At 41.3% G+C, this 17,840-nt stretch overlaps 3 protein-coding genes across 5 annotated transcripts; all 3 read right to left on the bottom strand.

Annotated features, from left to right (window-relative positions):
* Window positions 1–3,157: 3,157 nt before the first annotated feature.
* Window positions 3,158–6,070, bottom strand: s100s (S100 calcium binding protein S). 3 transcript variants are annotated; one of them, XM_051391210.1, is made up of 4 exons: window positions 5,967–6,070; window positions 4,638–4,684; window positions 4,140–4,293; window positions 3,158–3,941 (listed from the first exon to the last, which is right to left on the bottom strand). In XM_051391210.1, exons 2-4 carry the CDS (start codon window positions 4,649–4,651, stop codon window positions 3,756–3,758), a joined length of 354 nt encoding a protein of 117 aa, XP_051247170.1. In that variant the 5' UTR covers window positions 4,652–4,684; window positions 5,967–6,070; the 3' UTR covers window positions 3,158–3,755. The 3 variants fall into 3 exon arrangements, with proteins under 3 accessions (XP_051247170.1, XP_051247172.1, XP_051247171.1); XM_051391212.1 differs by having other exon boundaries at window positions 4,634–4,684; window positions 5,967–6,051; XM_051391211.1 differs by lacking the exon at window positions 4,638–4,684 and having other exon boundaries at window positions 5,967–6,061.
* Window positions 6,071–6,269: 199 nt separating this feature from the next.
* On the bottom strand, window positions 6,270–13,643 carry s100u (S100 calcium binding protein U). Its single transcript, XM_051389897.1, has 3 exons — window positions 13,482–13,643; window positions 10,639–10,769; window positions 6,270–10,320 (listed from the first exon to the last, which is right to left on the bottom strand). The coding sequence occupies exons 2-3, from the start codon at window positions 10,756–10,758 to the stop codon at window positions 9,727–9,729; spliced, it is 714 nt and encodes a 237-aa protein (XP_051245857.1). The 5' UTR covers window positions 10,759–10,769; window positions 13,482–13,643; the 3' UTR covers window positions 6,270–9,726.
* A 1,509-nt stretch (window positions 13,644–15,152) lies between these two features.
* On the bottom strand, window positions 15,153–17,080 carry s100a11 (S100 calcium binding protein A11). Its single transcript, XM_051389899.1, has 3 exons — window positions 16,941–17,080; window positions 16,702–16,841; window positions 15,153–15,498 (listed from the first exon to the last, which is right to left on the bottom strand). Exons 2-3 carry the CDS (start codon window positions 16,828–16,830, stop codon window positions 15,364–15,366), a joined length of 264 nt encoding a protein of 87 aa, XP_051245859.1. The 5' UTR covers window positions 16,831–16,841; window positions 16,941–17,080; the 3' UTR covers window positions 15,153–15,363.
* Between the last annotated feature and the right edge of the window lie 760 nt (window positions 17,081–17,840).

Below are 17,840 nucleotides of genomic sequence, written 5' to 3' on the forward strand. Positions count from 1 at the left end.
ATTAATGATAATGATTAATGAATAAATGAAAAACGAAACAAAACAAGTTCTTCTGCACAGATTTGTTTTCATCCTTTAGACTTTTCCCTAATCTTTGTTTTTTTGTGTGAAATATTGATCAGTTTTAACAGTTATTTAAATAAAAACGTTGTTAAAAGTTTAGAGGGGGATCTCTTATTAGATTGAAGTGAAATTAAATTGGGTACCAACTACACACTGAGGGGCCTCAAGCCAAAAACATAAGGAACCACTGGTTTAATCTTTAACAATGTGGTATATTCTATCTCAATCCTAACTAAAGATGTCACATAAATGCAGTGGTGTAAAAAGTACAAAATCTTAGTAGTATAAACTAACATAAAATTAAAATACTCAAGTAAACTACAAGTACCTCAAATCGTGTTTTAGTACAGCACTTGAGAAAATTTTCCACCAGTACCTGATATATCAAAGCGTGTTCTCTATGAATTAGGAGTGCCAGGTTCTTGTAATTCATATGTTTCCTGACTCCTCTCTGGCAGTGTGCTGCAGCCATTAGGTCTCCCTCCAGTCTTCTATCAAGATGGATTTCATGAACCTGAGGAAAGCGGGCCTTCTCAAATTCTACCCAAGAGGGAGCAAGCTATACCTGGAAAGGAATTAATCATCACACAATATAGACCTGGAGCCACCCATGCTACTGTATACTTGAATGAATAATTTCATTTCGTTCTCACGTGTATGCCATCCTCTCAGGCTTGCATGACAGCCTGACGTGATCGCTGCCTGACTCTTGCCTGATAGACGTGGCGGCTTGACATCTGGGTGTCGCTTGACCTGCACTGTTGGTAACTGAAGTGTTCCTGCCATCCTTATCAGATGCTTCAGGCTTGGTGCCAGTGTCATGGCCTGGCTTTGTGTTGCTCATCTCCTTCCCTCACACAGGCAGCACCTGCCATGTGTGATCCATCACTAGAGACTCTTTCCTTTTAGTTTGAATCGGCTCACCTGGCAAGGTCAGGCGTGTTTTTAGATACTGTTTGCAGGATGTCCTCGAGCTATTGTTTGTGCCAGTGTGGCTGAAAAGGCCATGTGACTGAGAATTAAGTAACTGCTCTAGAGCATAACTCATGTAGGATGTCTGTCTCACTCTGGTTCACATCTGAAACACCTCAGTTACAAGCCCATAATTCATTGAACAAACATCAGTCCCCTCTCTTTCACTCTTTACTGCATACACAATCACACTGGAGTTTACTGAGCACTAAATTTGAATCCAATATATATAAAATATGCACAAAATAACACGTAACATTTGAAAGGGCATAGATGAGGTCAAATTAGCACTGTTTGTAACCCTCTTACAGTTATACTGTGGTGAAATATAAATTAATTTACTTTAGTACTGTACTTAAACACATTTCTTAGGTTGTACTTGAGTATTTCCATTTGATGCTACTTTATACTTCGCTACATTTCAGAGGGAGATATTATACTTTTCAGAGAAAAGAAAAATTAATGTAAATTATTAATGTAAATTAATGTAAATTATTAATTTAAATTAGCATTTTCTTCTTTCCTCCCCTATTAATCATCTCACAACCCCTCAGATTTATCCTGTGACCCTTTGACGGGGGACTGACCCCCTATGTTGGAAACAGTATATATAGTAGTTAGATTTAACTTCAACTTGACCAGCTATAAAATCGTAATGCTGCTGTTGATGCATTAGTATATACAATAATATAGGTAATGTAATAAGCTCACAGAGGCCATTTGTCTGCAGAATGAATACTTTTTATACTTTCAGTATTTTCTGCAAATACTTAAGTAAAGGATATGAATACTTTTTCCACCACTGTAGATATAGGCCCACTGTATGTCTGTTATGTGTGCATATTTAATGTTTTACTTTTTTACTCAATGGACCTACAGTTGCCTTAAAAACTCACATTTTAAGCTTCATTTTGAATTTTAGGTTTTTTGTTGGATTTAAGCTCTCTTCCCTTTCTCTATGAGGTGTTTATATTATTTTGTCCACCGTCTTCTGTCCTACATGACAACATCTGACTTATTGGTCCTTTGGAATGAGAATGCAGATAACAAAGTCTGTTAAAAGTCGTAACAGGTTGCTTGTTTCCCTTCAGGCCACAACAGGGTTAACAGTCATTGGCACACTTTTTCTTTGAATCGTTTACCTATCTGCAGGCCGAGCGTATCGAGCTCAAACATTCAAACCACCCAATCAGAGGACGCCTTTAGAGAACACGGCAGAATGTGAACCCCGCCTATACACGCTGTATGACCTGGACTCCGTTTCTTAATATTGCTGAAGGTAGGAAGAGGAGGCGGTTAAGCTCATTAGTGTTTAAGCACAATTACACACAGAAGTAAAAAAAATCCCTCTGGTTGACAGCAGAGGATGTGTGATTCAGCTGTTCAGCATTTGTTCCTCCATCATATTTTAAAAGTGACGAGCAGCTGTAAAAGCCAATGAGGTGGAAGAAGACGTGTTGATTTACTGATCTGTGTGTGTGTGTGTGTTAGACACTGAGGGACAGTAAGTGTGCTAAGAGTCACAGCAACTTGAACATTCCTCTGTGATTATACCACTGCTTTCCAAGTTACATACTTGACTAATGTACGCCATAAATTGGATTCACTCCCCGTTTATGCAGCCCTTCCTTCATTCACAAACACGCGCGCGCACACACACACACACACACACATGCATACAAACACTCTTCTTTTCTTACCCTCACACCCTCTCTCTCTTTCTCTCTCTTTCTCTTTCTCTCCTCCCTCTGTCTCTCTCTCTTTTGAAGAAGTTTTCCATGCAGATCCAAGTCAAACATCTGGGTCAGCTTATATCTAGTGGAACAAGACTTGCAGGATATTGTTGGCAGGATGTGTGAGCTGGAGCAGTTTACTCTGTGGGAATCCCCAATACACACACACACAAACAGACACACACATACACACACACACACACACACACACACGGAGAGAGACATGGACGCTCTCACACACCAACACACACACTCACAAGTTGCTGACATTGTTTCTCTCTGCACCATTCAACTTGATTTCCAGGTGCAGCAATTTATGCCTGACATGTCGATGAATGCTTGTGCAGCATGAGGGATTTTAAACCACTTTGAAACTAAACACACCACAATTATTAGTTGGTTAAATGCCATGTTTAATATTTTGAAGAATGCATTGGTTATTACCAAAAAGGATTACAAAATAGGCGAAGTAAAGGGAATAAATCATATTCTATTGTTGTCAACACTGAGTACATACAATAATATCATAATCTGTAACTTAATATATGTTCACAAATTATTCATGTGCAAGAAATGCTCAAACATCCTATTGTGCGTTCTGCAAACTTCCTTTCTTTCCAGTGCCTTATTCCGAACTGTTAAACTGTTATATTTGAGTTGAAAGGAGCTGAAATATACCCTGCTCTGTGTGTAAAGTCTCACTGCTTTGAGAACAGTATGACTAGCTCCGGATATGCTGTGGTATGAAAAACAGTTGCAGAGGGAAAACACTACTCCTGCTGAATGCCCTGTGTTCTGTGAACCCTAAAACTATCTGCCCCTCATGTGTAGTTGTAGTTGTTTACAAATTGCATAAGACACAAATCTCTCCTGATTTACAGCTCATTCCCCTTCCCTCCCCCTCCTCCTCTTTCCCCCCCTCCTCTACTCCCTCTTTCCACATCTCTCTCCCACTTTTCTGCCCCCTCTTTTCTCTCTTGCACTGATTCAATCTTTCTTCTCTGCTGAGCCTTCTTTCGGTTTGTCGTCTGATTTGACATCCAGGAAGAAGTCGTTGCAGGCGACGGTGAGGGCGCCCATCAGGATGATGAACTCGGTGAAGTCCACCTCCCCATCGTTGTTGGCGTCCAAGTCGTTCATCACCTTTTCAACTGCTTCATTATCTTTGGAGGTCTGTCAGCAGGGAACACAGGGAGAGAGAGAGTTAAGAATGTGTTCTCTGTTATGTGTGTGTGTGGGCATACATCACTGCACAAGCTTGTCCAAACTTGTAAGTCTGAGTATGTGAGTGCATACTTGCATGTGTCGCATATTTGCAAACGGCATCAGTGTGTTAGTGCACAACCACATATTTGCCTCTACTTCTCTTACCCCTAAGTAAGTCCCCAGCTCCTCTAGTAGCAGCTCCTTCAGTTCACCCCTGCTCAGTGTGTACTTGTCACCCTCCTTCCCCGAGTACTTGTGGAAGGTCTTTATGAGCATCTGCATGGCACTCTCCAGGTTGGAACTGGGCTCCTTGGACATGCTGGAAAGGTATCAGGTCAAAAGGTCAGACTCTGCCACAAAATGCCCGCTCCAGCCTCGACTGCATGTGCGGTCACATAGCAATCTAGGGTGAAGCCACCTCCAAGATAAAATGATAGCAGGACAGGTAGATGGATGGATGGAAGGAAACCAAAGCAGGGAGGTTTTCCCATTTCTAACGGGTCGAATAACGCTCTGCGTGTTGTGCAGAGGCTATTACTGACCCTAATTTCAGTAGTGTGGTCACTGTGTGTGTGTGTGACCTTACTGGGTTTTACATTTCAGAGGTTTGGATGGAAAGATGGAGGATAGCATTGGAAAAGCGTTTCGAACAATCTTACACACATTGTGTCCGGCATCTTGGAGCTTCTTGTGCTGGACTCGTGGAGAGACTGGACATACACAGACACAGATACGTCACTGTCAATGGTGCAGAGTTAGATTGTGAAGACTTTCTATCTCAATGTGTAAAAAAAAAAAAAGCATACTTTGTGTCACCTGATGTGCTGCATAAAAAGGAACATTTGAGCTGTTTTGATAGTCCACGGGTTATCGCTCTTGTAAACTGAATCAGTAATGCATGTAATAATTAACACTGTGGTATCAGAGAAAAGTGGTTTCAGTATAGACATCCTCTATCTGTTGATCGTGTAACAGCCTTATCACTCAAAATGGAAACCAGGAGTGAAACACAAAACTCACATTCAGAAACTAAGGGGCCGAGTAACCCGAGGTGCAAGCATATACCCTAACTTGTACATACAGGTGAGGGCATTCACTCACTTCCACACTTGCTTAGTCACATTCAGCTTTCAAGCTCAAGTTTAAAGTTCTCTAGGCTCCTATAACTACATAAAAAAATAAAGTCTGTAGCATTATTTTTGAAGCTAAGCAATGCAAAATACTGAGGGACATAATCTATCTGTCAATCTCCCTGTGCATGATTTATTCTCAGCTATTATAAAAAATGACAGGGATGCTAATGTCAGTCACCGGTTATAGCTTCTCATCATGCTTCAGAGAAGTGTAGCCGGAGAGGTCAGAGTTGTAGGCAGATGAGACAAAAGAGGAGGCAAGTGGACACCAAAGCTAGCTAACTGGAAAATCTATAGGGGTCAACGGTCTCATTGACTGACACAATACAATAGGAAACCATGGAGACTAACATGCTGTCAGTAACACAATATTGAGTATGGTAATAATGAACATGCATTATGTAAACTTAGTGACGGAACAATATCCATGTTGAGTGACATATTTAATTAAACATTTAGTTAAAAGAAAAGGCTAAATATACTCGTGTACCAGTGGTTTGGTACAAACCTGCCATGCTTACAGTTGTTAATCATACATTTAACATACATTAATGCCAGTATATTGTAATTTATTTTACTGCTTTTTCTCAAATCCCTACTGGCTTCACTTTGATGTATAAATTCCCTGTTATGCTATTCTCAAAGCTTACACATTAACATAGCTTTACAAGAAAAAAACAAAACGTTGACCAGAATTTAGTTTTCAATTCTTCAGCTGAGTCCCTACTACCCAGTGTCTTTCTGCTATTTACTGCAGTTACACAGCTGATAAAATGCTTTAATTTACTTTACAAGAAACCTTCATCAGATATAGAGGAGAAAGTACAGTGAAGCAATACCTCCAAGCTGTCTGTCTTACCTGAGTGCTGATGGAGGGCCTCCTTTGTCTTTGAAGAGGTGCAGGGGACTGAGCCAAGGCAGAGATGGATGGGGAGAGAGTTTGCCAGTGGCTTAAATATCACCTGCCCCTCTCCCTCCTCCCCCCCCTCCCCGCCAAACTCCTTCACCCACTTACATAGTATCTGCTTCTGTTTCTCTATCTTCCCTCCCTCCCTCCCTCCCTCTTTTTGCAGGTGCTTTCTCTCCCTTCCTCTCTCCATCACACACGCATGATAACTGGATTCTTGCAAGTAACCGAGCACATAGCAGGCAAGTACAAATGTTATCGTCACAGTTTTATTCAATATTAGCCATTACAAATGTTACATAGAATAAGCAAAAATGATACAGCGTTACATATGAAGTTGAAACACTAGCATAGTGGAGTTTACTGGACATGACTGTGGACTGAAATTAGTCCAACTGCTAAACACAAACACACACCCTCTAGTACTTGGCAGGAAATAAACAGAGTACATCAACACACGATGATGACAGCCTGGACAATATCCTGGGAATGGTCCCAAAATCACAAAACAGTTTTACCCTATGAGCCTTTAAAGCACATCCATATAACGTGTATGTACACTTTCACTGGGAGAACACAGGCTTTTATCTTCATCTACTGTGTCAAAGAATGAATGAGACTCATTGTGTGGCAATGAAAATCTGGATGCAAACACTCCCTGCTGCAAATCTGCTGTGTTTCGTTCCAGCATGTTTTTAATCTACATGGAGTTACGGTTGGGTGGGGTTTACACTATGGGACAGTAACAAAACTGCCAGGGCAGACAGTTCAACCTCTCTGAAAGAAAACAGTTCACTCCATCCATTTGCTATTCCAAATAGGTTAAAAGAAAGCATTAGCTGTGATAAAATAATTTCCAGATGATGTTTAATCCACGCCTGTGCACGAAACATGCGGGGAATAGCAAATACGGTATGCAGCTTGCCAGTATAGTACGTATATAGGCCTATGTTAATGTTGAACAGGAAGCTGGCTGTAGATGGTGCAAGAGAGTGATATGTTTCCATTATTCACAGGAAGTACCATGATAAGAAAATGTTTTGATATGAAAAGAATATAGGTTTTAATAAAAGAAAAAAATAATACTCTAAATAGCCCAAAATGTCTAATAAATGTGTTAGTAATAGAGCATGCAGGAAACACAGCGTACAATGAGTATAAAGGCTGAGCAGAGTGAGTGTAAATGAGAGAGTATTTGCAATGGGAGTGTCGCAGTGAGGCAGGGTGACCACATGACTCAGGTTTATTTGTCTTGCCCATTTTGCTGCTGAGCAGTTTGAAGTGCCAGGTGCTGTTACATTGCATAAGGTGCACATTTGGTAGTGTGCCCAAAATGTGTGTGCCTTAAGCACCATGCGGCCGGCCAGGCAGACCTGTTGCACAGCAGGCCTGCAACACGAGCCTTTTTCTCATGGTTGCATTATTGATGATGAGACAATTTACAAATCATTAAATTGTAATTAACAAATTGCAAATAATGTGACATGTGACAGAAGCAGATTTTTAAGTGTCCATAGTGTCCCAAACAAGAAAGAGTTAAATATAAAGAGGCCGTGTCATACTTAAATATTTGGCCACAATAACTGCAATAAAATGGTAATACTAGCAAGTTTCCGATAGCATGCAACACCTTATTGCGTCTTATTGTAAAAGATCACACCACATAAATTCATATTGATGGCTCAGTATTCTTTTTTTTTTTTCTAAAATAAGCACAACCTCTGACACTGATCTCTCTGACAGTACCACCTCATCTGATGGGCAGGATCACCGGAGCCCGGGATTACTTTCATGTAATTGTTTGTGTCCCAGGGTGTGTTACCCATCAAATGCCTAATCCAGTAGTTTCCCAATGCCTGGGACACAAGGATCCAGTTGCAGGTCAAACAGGGTCTTTAAACTGTATGAGGGTGTGACCGACACACAAACACGCAAGCCTGAACAAGTGGTGCTAAGACCAGCAGAAAACAATGAGCAACAATAAGCAATTTTAAAGAGAAACAAAAACAAAGGTCAAGTTTCTGTCACTCCAATCCAGTATACCACCAGGTGATAATGTACCGTTCAGCACCTTCATGGATCAATAAGTAAAAACCTGGCCCTTGATATGCAATATGGTTTGGAAGACACAAACCGAATGAAAATGCATCAAAGAGTACTTGAGATAACTGCCACTGAGTGACACCTGTTATGTTTTTCTTTTGTTTTTGTTATCTTGTTCCTCTCTACCAGGTCTAATCCAGGTGAATTAGGTTGCATGAACACCTTCTCTGACCTGCTCCTCTAGTCACCAGTCCACTCCCATGGGACTATTTTGGGCTCCCTTCTTGACCGTAAGGGTCCTTTGGTGTGGATTCCACTCTTGAACCTTAATTATTTAGCCAAGGGACACACCTGATCTTCCAGTTCCTAATCCATGGCTGACTTTGAGTGAAGAGAACATACTGCATGATCCACATGAAGTGAACCTTCGAGAATTTAGGAAAAAAAGAAAGAGAAGAGCACATGAAGTAGGCTAGGAAGAGAGAAAGAAGAGGGTGTGATGGGATATTGAGAACACAACTGAGATGAGCTGAATTAATGCAAAGCTCCAGCAAAACAATTTGTTTATTGTCATGCCAAATCAGCTCCATAGCATGGTGAGTTAAAAGATGTAAAAAATGAATGTAAAAAACGTATATAGTGTTTTGACAGATTATCATGCAACCTCTAAAGGACTAGCTCAACATTTTGGGATATTAGTAGCTTTCTTGCCAAGAGTTGGAAGAGAAGATTAATACTACTTTCTTATATGTGTGGTAAAAATTAGGCTACAGCCAGCAGCTGATTAGGAAACCAGCTAGTTTGGCTCTGTCCAAATGCAACAAAATCCACCTCCAGCACCTCTAAAGCTCACAAATTAACTCGTTATATAAAACCAAAGTGTAAACAAGATTAAAACTGTCCAGATATAACTTTAGACGTGCTAGTAGACAGGTTTTTTGCCTTTGAACAGATACAGGCAAGCTTTATGTTAAGTTGAGCTATCCAGCTACTAACTGTAGCTTCATATTCAGTGGACACCTATAAGAGTGGTGTCGATTGTCTCATCTAACTGTTGGTGAGAAAGCTAATAAGTGTATTTCCCAAAATGTCCAACTATTCTTTTAAAACATTAGTGCATAGCAAGATGTACACTGCTGATGTTTTACCAAAGACCAATGTACAGTAAGTAGAGTTGCAGAAGAGACCCAGATAAAGATAAAAGTGGGGAGAGCAGGGGATTTAAACTAAATATCTTGGCTGCAGTGGTGTGTTAACATACAGTGACACTTTGCAGGTAAATCATATTTTGCAGTTAGGTTTTCACAGGGATATGGCATGCATATGATAGTGTACGTCTGCATGCTATCATAGTATATTATCGTAATGAGGTAAATGTGCTATATAGTGGGATGCACATGCTGTACACATGAACATAGTGGTAACTAGTAGTACAAAGCAATAATTCTGTCATGTAGATGTATTATTTATCATATATAAGGAGTAGGGTTTCTTTAGAGCTGGGATTGTAGTGTTTGAACTTTTACTGATATTTTGTATTTCAAAGTTGTGTGAATTAAAAAAACTCATTAGTGGCTTACCAACTTCTTTTGGCATTAATGCTGTGTTTTGTGTAGTGTTGATTGTAAGCGTTTAGTGTAATTTTTTTTGTGATGGAATGGATTGTCCCCTATGAGGTTGCCTCCTCTATCTTCTTCTCCACTTCTTCCTCCACAGCTGCAGCCAGCTTCTCCGCATCTTCCTCCACCTTTTCTGTTTCCTCCACCACTTCTTTCACGGCCACTTCCACTGCTGATGCTGATTCCTCTACTGCAGCCACCACCGCCGCTGCTGCTGGGTTCTCCTCCACCTTTGCTGCCTCAGGCATCGTCGCCCCCTCTGCCTTTGCATCTACCTTTAATTCTACCTTTGGGTCTGCATTTGCTTCTACCTTTAATTCTACCTTTCGGTCTGCATTGGCTTCTGCCTTTACTTCAGCAGTTGCTTCCGCCTTTGCCTCCACATTTGCCTCTGGCTTTGCTTCCTCTTTTGCTCCTGCGTTTGCCTCTGGCTTCTTCTCCTCTTTGTCCTGGGCACTTGACTGCGCCACTTGACCGGACGCAGAATTTTGGGCGGACTCCTCTTTGGCGAGATTACGCTGGTCGCTGAGCGAGACCGCCAGGTACCCGACCAGCTTCATGTACTCCTCAAAGCCAACTTTGCCATCCTGGTCGGCATCCAGTCCCTGGCCCATGTTGTTGACCGCCTCTTTGCTGTCTGTGTCCTGGGTAGGAGACACAACCATGAAACAAATAAGCATGATGATGTGTAACTCTAACTGGACTCACTGGTGAAATCACCATACAGGATTAGTAAATGACCCTCTATCAGTGACTCTATTTACATCATAAAGCTGATGAATGTCATTCAATTATATTGGATCCCTTTTCCCCATCTACTGTATGTTACACCACCATTTAGTCACAGTGCTCATGTTAAAAATATCAGGACAGGCCAAGACAGGTTAAGGATAGCCTATGAAGTGGTTACATAATGCTAGTGTTGGTAACATTTCAAAGAGGTTCAGTGAAGATTTCCTAACCGAAAGGATGTTGGAGAGCTGGTTCTTGACAAGACCCTGGAATTCTTTCTTTCCTAGACTCTCCTTTCCTTTGGCCGACTTCAGGAAGACCTTCACCAGGGTCTGAATGGCAGCCTCCATGACTCCTGTCTCTGGGGAAGACAGGTCAAGACAGTGGTGTTAGATAAACATATAGATAGATAGATAGATAGATAGATAGATAGATAGATAGATAGATAGATAGATAGATAGATAGATATTCACAAACAGCTGACCACTGCTGCGGTTGCGTGCAGTGTAAAGGAGGAAGTTCTAGGATGGTCTGACTCAAAACACATTCATGTGATAGGCACATCCAGTGGAAAATGAAACAGAGGATCTCCTCGTGTCCCTGCGAGGCCTTTCGTTTCAGGTGTTGAGTCTAGAGCCGCAATAAGGGAGGGATGGTGACGTGAGATAAGTGGAGAGGGTGAGAGGGAGTCTGATTGAGAGACAAGCTGTGATGCACAATGGAAGTTCTGATCTTTGATAGGTCATCTGATCTACTGAAGCTACCGAGGGGACTAGGCTTCAGATTACCTAAGGGATTACCTAGTCCCTGTCTGCTCCTCTCTTTCTTTTTGTCTTCCTCACCAGCTGTACCTGCTTCTCTCTTTCAGTGCCACTCTCCCTTCCCTTGCTTGACAATGTCTCATCGTGGTTTTCACTTTGCTGCCTTCTCAAGCCACAGCCTTCATACAACTGTACACAAATAAACATAACTTTTGACAATGAAGATAGAATGATAAGGATAGTAGCACATTCGTAGCAATATAAATCAAAAAGAGACGTCTTCAGGCATTGCTCAAAATGTAAAACATGCCAGTAGGTGACACATCTTTGCAGGAATTCCATTCATTGCTGTCTGTGGAGATCACTTAGACAGGAATTTACAGGCCAATTCCGAGACAGTTTGCCCCATAGCAGCGAGAGAACATGTTTAAGGTGACCGTACTCATCTGTCAGCTTCAGTATTCAAATGCTGGAGAGCAAATAACAGTTTACATTGGTGAGGAAGGACTCCTTGTCTCAACAGGATGCCGGCTTGCTCGTGTCAGCCGAGTGGTCATTTGCAAACTAATATCTCAATTACTTAAGAATGAATGTCACACTCAAGCGCCTTCAAGCCAAGCAATTTCTCTATGACCGCCACCACAAGCATATATGGCTAATTAGGGTATGTGCCTGTTAGTCTCATTATACCAGGAGAGACAGAGAGCTCTGACACTGGAGCAGAGGGCCATTAAAACCTTACATTTCACTCAACCCCCCCTTTCAGGTCATACTCACTGACCTACTGATCTCTAACTGTCATTTTGCTTTGCCAGCATATGAGCACAATACAACCACAGGTTTGCATGTAGTAGAATGAGCATATCACGTCTGATTAACACAGCTATCGCTCAACAAAAATGTTATAAGCATGGATTAAAAAAAACATTCATTTTATTTTATCTATTCTGATTTCCATATCCGGATTACATATTTCGACAGTTTTTGCGTTATTATAGACACTGTCTTTGTTTTATAGGAACTTTAGGGGACTTCTTCCTGCAAGGTGGCACACCCTCTGCAGCTTGAGTACACAAGGGCCTCAACGGCTCTCCGTGCGTCATGTCCAAAAAACCCTGGAGACAGACACTTCTTCTATACTTGGATTGACATTTCTGTCCATTCTCACGTTCATTATTTACCTAGAGACCTCACTTAAGGTGGTATTGCCTGCTTGGAAAGAGTCCCAACACGTGTCCTAATTTCGACAAATGAATTCAAGACTTGCACCCCTCGTCCCCACGTCAGAGCCTCATCTTGTCCCACTCAGGAGACAAACTAATCCCCGTTATTTGTCCTAAAAGGCCAGAAAAAAAAAACAACAACTGCGCAAATAATTAAATATACAGGCCTACAACCAGAGGTTTCCCGTTTCCCTCCAGAGCCCAAAGGAGATTGAGTGTTGCGTTTCCAAATGGGCGAATGTGATACGGTATGTGCGCAGAGTAATGACAATACTACCGCTCGTGTGGCATAAAATATTAACAGAGGAACAAGTTAGGTTGTGGCTGTAAATTGCGGTGAGCAGACGCACAGTGGCTGTCTTTCATCCGAGCCTCTCAGTTAGGTCTGAAAATACCGACAAATGAACGTTGAGGAGCGCGCACAACAACACCATCAGCGGGCATCAGATTTTGCCAGGACTCATCACCATTAACACCACAAACACTCTGAAATATCGACAAACAGTATTGAAGAAGTTGTCATAAAGGAAATCCACTCGGCGAGCCAAGTTGTCACTCTGGTGGGCCTCCTTCATAAAAGGCTTATTGTGCGCTAAATATTGATCTTGCGCACAATTGCGCGTTAACACGCCACCCGGATGCCGTGCGGACATACTATAAGCTCAAACGCTCTTGTCACCTCAAGTCACTTCAATTTTTGATAGGCTGTTTGCAAATTGATCGGCAGCTTGACAACTGATCTACATCAAAATATCAAATATCTTTCCGAGAGAGAGAGAGAGAGAGAGAGAGAGAGAGAGAGAGCATATGGCAATCAAACACGGTCAATAAAACCGAGTAAAGTAAACATAAACAGAAGCAAAATAGCCGCCAACTGTTGTTATTTACTCTTTTCTAAAAGTGCAACGTGAGTCTAAACCCCGTCTGAGGGCTGGAGTCATTGAAACCGTCCTGCACTCAGACGGCGGCCAAGTTTCATGGGATGGCTCTTGCAAGAGTATATCGAAACGTGGCAAAAACGATGAACAAATACAATGCTCATTTGCACGAGAAACTTAAAAAGAACCCAGAAAGCCGCGTCCAACTCACCGTATACAGTCTGCGGGAAAAGAGATGTGTATAAATGTGCGCAAATTTGAGTTTCTGCCCTCTTCTCCGCCTTTTCTACGCCGCTTTGAGCCTAGAGAACTTGCCAAACTAGTAGGACAGCAGAATCTCTTCCGTGATTTAGGCTTTTTTTTTTTTTTTTTCCTTTCCTTAAAACTTTTCCCCCTGACAAGTCAAAGGGCGTGTACCTGGAAGAGTGAGAGGGAGAAGTGGGAATGTGGAAGAGCGCGGCTCTAACTCTGAGCAAAAAGGGAGTCAAAAAAGTGTATCGAAACACTTATAGTTGGGTTTTTATTGGAATTATCTTTGGCTCATGGGCCAGCTGTTTCACGTCATGTGTGATTTGCACAGTTTCACGCCAACTCGCTAGGCTTGTGGCTTGGAGCGGCTTCATCTGCGTGGACGAGGAGACAGGGCGGGTGGGATTACTTCATCTGCACAAGGCTTTCAAAAGTATTTCACTTATTAAATGTAGATTTAGGAAGTATAGCTATTATCCAGACCCTTACAATCCTTTTTTAGGGAGGATGTGTCTTTTTTTTTTCTCCTTTTTTCTTTTACACATCTGTATGTCTCAGGACAACTCACATATGTGAGTGCATAAAAAGATATAAATACACACCAAGAAAAGGTACTAACATGAACAAAATCTCCCCTTTTCAGCTACAAAAGACAGTTAAAACTTTGGCTGTGATGGAGGGTCAATCTTTTCCCAGCTGACACAGCAGGAAATTTGAGAATAAAGGAATCTTCAGTCAAAATACTAAAGGATAGCCAGTGTGGGTGGCAAATGTGGTGCAAGAGGCAAAGCAGTCTCGCCAGATTCTTGAAAGGGCTTTCAAGTCTTTGTATTGTTTTTAAAAATTCCCTCCACAGATTAAATCTCATAACTGGTCCTTCTCGTGGACAAGTGAGATACAAGCCTCCACATTGAGGTTATCTGGGGAAGCTCTTGACTGGCAACTAAGGAGACCTCCCCATACAGACGGACACAGCCTAGACGGGTGCCCAGCTCTTTTTGCCTCTCACTTTGTTGCTGCTGACTCATTTGCCCGTTACCACCCCTCCCACACTGGCACCTTAGCATGTGTAATTTGGATACAAAGGTCACATTTTCTTATCTGTCGAAAGAGTCCGCGTTTTTCAACATCAGTTAGCAGCACCTTGTCTCTTTTGCAAAATTAAAACAGGCCTATAGGCTATAAAACAGCTGGGGAGCAAGCCAGCACACATAACTCTGTCTAGACATCAGAATTAACACAAAGTGACCGTTACAGCAAGAATTACCAGCTAAACAAGCACAATGCAATTAAACTACAAAGTCCCAAATGTTGCAAAAACAATAAGTCCTCCCAGACATAACCTGCTATATTTGGTCCACATATCCCCATTACACAGTCTACTGAGGCCTCATTGACAGACAAGGAAGACCAGGCCATGTTTTTGCATCACAGCTGCTTAACGCTTGGATAGGCAGCTTTGCACAGGCATTATGAAGCTCTATGGAACAAGATATGGTCTGGATGGTGTAGCTGTGGCAGCAGCAACACATATAGGATTACAGGTCCCAAAATCAAGGCTGTAATACACTCCCACTCAAATGTGGACTGCTGGACATCATATAATGTGGTGAATGAATGACAGGAGACAGAGTGTTGGTGGCTGAGGGCTGGAGACAATGAAGCCTTTAATTCAAAAGTTCCCTGCATTCAACAAATGGTTAACTAAAGAGTTACACATGTGGGACTGGTGGAGTGATAAAAGGATGTGAATGCCTTTGAGTTTGAATTTGGACAGCTTAAATTGAGTTGATTGGTATTGCAACAATCTACTCAAAGCCACAACGGACAGAGGATGGCGAGCTCTACTGACTGAAGCCTCCCTGTTTGCTCGCCAGTTTTCCGATCAGCTGCCAGAACTCGGAGAAAGTCAGCTCCCCGTCGTTGTTTTCATCCAGCGAGCTCATGAGCTGCTCGATCGCCCCGGGATCACTGGCGTTCTGTGGGTGATCACATAGAGGAGACCCTGATCATTACAAGATCACTCTCACAAGACTGTCCTGCCACCTAATGGCTGAGTGTAGTAATAAATGATAACTGGGGTCAACATTCATTTACAGCCACAGAAAGTATCCTTTAAAAGCACACAATTAATTAAACTCAGTCACTCACATTGGCCTTCATAAAACATGTATTACATTTTGTCAAATAAAGTAAGAATTTATTTCTATTTCACTTTCATAGAGATGCTATCTGTTATAAAATAAAATACATTTATCAAATAATGGTATTTGCTTGCTCCTTCATTTTATACCAATTTAAATTGAAGACATTTTCCTCCAGATAAAGTCATTTTAAGACATTACCTTAAATTTACCACATCAAATAATGATGGTTTATTACATTTGATACATATTAATATACATTAATTGAGTAATGGGAAAAGATAATTGGTAGATTAGCAAAGAAATTTGGCTTTTGCAAACATTGTGAAGATGTCACTTTGAGCTCTGGGTAATTATGATGACATTTCTTACAATTTTCAGAATTTTTACTTGTAAATAATCAGTTGATTAATGTAGAAAACAATCAACAGATTAATTCATAATTAATATTATTAAAAATGATCAATCAATTAGTTCCAAAGTCCTGTGCAAAATAGTTAAAAATTAGCTCCACCTCAACCAACTACAACAGTAAAATCCTGCATTTATATTAATGCATGATCTAATATCCTTAGGGGCCATTTAGGGGCCACTTTTACTCTAATACTTTTAGTAAATATTTTCTCATTAAACTTACATACTTTTATTTAAGTAACATTTTCAGTGCAGGACTTTTTTTCAAAGCATGGTATTAGTGCTTTAGTTAAGTGAAGGATCTGATACTTCCTCCGCCACTGCCCAGGACATAACGATGTGTGTGACATTGTACTAAACTTAGAGAAAGTACTCTATAAAACTAAGTGGCAGCAAGAATGGGTCTTTTATGAGGGTGGATAACAGTAGAGTTATATGTAAAGACCATATAGCCACAGTAATATGTCTGAATAACAGCACAGTGACATCTTGAGAGGCTTCAGACACCTTAATGTTGCATAAAAAGCCACAACCTCAATGTCAATGTCTATCTGTAAGAGCTCTGGATGCAAAGTCGACAGCAATCAGCAGGTAAAGTGGCTCTGAACAACTTTTGAGATTTACCTTGACATAGTTGGGTAGCTGGGAGGTCACCAGGTTGTGGAATTCATCCTTACTGAGGGTGCTGGAGGACCCATCTTTCCCAGCATACGTCTTGAACTGGGTGACGAGGGTGCAGATGGCAGCTTCCATGATGGTTTGTGCTGAGATGTGGAAAGTAAATAAAGAGAGAAAGAAAAGCCTCAACAAAGCTGCAAAGTCAAAGACAGAGTTGTACTGAAGAGCAGTGGCTGTGGTCTCACCTTTTAAGTTGAGATGCTGTGTAGTGTGTAGAACTGTGTCCCTCCACTCTGGCCATCATCTCTCTACATTTATATGCCTCATCTCTGACCACTGATGCACACATCAGCGGAAAACACTTAACCTGCCCTCTTCTCCCCCATCCAGCCAGCTGACCTTATCTCTTCCTGTATTCCACTACACTGGGGACACACATCATAAAACTACACACACACACACGCACACAAAACAGAAAAAAAGTGCCATTCTGTCATACAAAGGGCGAATTTGTACTGATGATAGCACAAAACCCATTTCAGTCTGTTTGCAGAGCAAGGGATTTAGTGACGGCATTTTTGTCAGGCCGTTCTAATCAAGAGACTGAATCATGCCTGTCTAAGCAGTAATTCGTTTATACAAAACATGACTCAAATAATACGACTTTCAGGACAACACACACTGTCGCATGTGTAAGTCTTTCCAATTGCAGGGCTGAATGTGTGGAATACCCCCAGAGAGATTTACAAAGAAATGGTCTCATTTCAGAGCATTTTAAGAAAACCAGGGTGGCGGAATTAAAGATTGCTAACATTTTAGCAACATTTTTGAGTGTTGTACCTTTCCCTAATTCCTTTTCTGTTGGATATTTAGTTGCTGATCCATCAGCACCTTTAATGCAGAAACAAAGTACTAAAACATACAGAAATGCTTGCATGGTGACTTGTTTTTTTAGAACTCAAAGAATGACAAGCTCTCTCTGTAGTTTCATTGTGACTGTTGCTTACATTCTCGTTCATCAGCATAGCAGCTCAATGACTAGGTTGGTTTGTGTATCATGTAAAGGCTGACAGGAAGTTAGTGCGTGTGAACGTGTAAGCTGCTGTATTTAATCTGGATGTAAATATTTTAGTTTGGCATCATAG

This window comes from Dicentrarchus labrax, unplaced genomic scaffold (assembly GCF_905237075.1).
Source record: "Dicentrarchus labrax unplaced genomic scaffold, dlabrax2021, whole genome shotgun sequence".
NCBI lineage: Eukaryota > Metazoa > Chordata > Actinopteri > Moronidae > Dicentrarchus > Dicentrarchus labrax.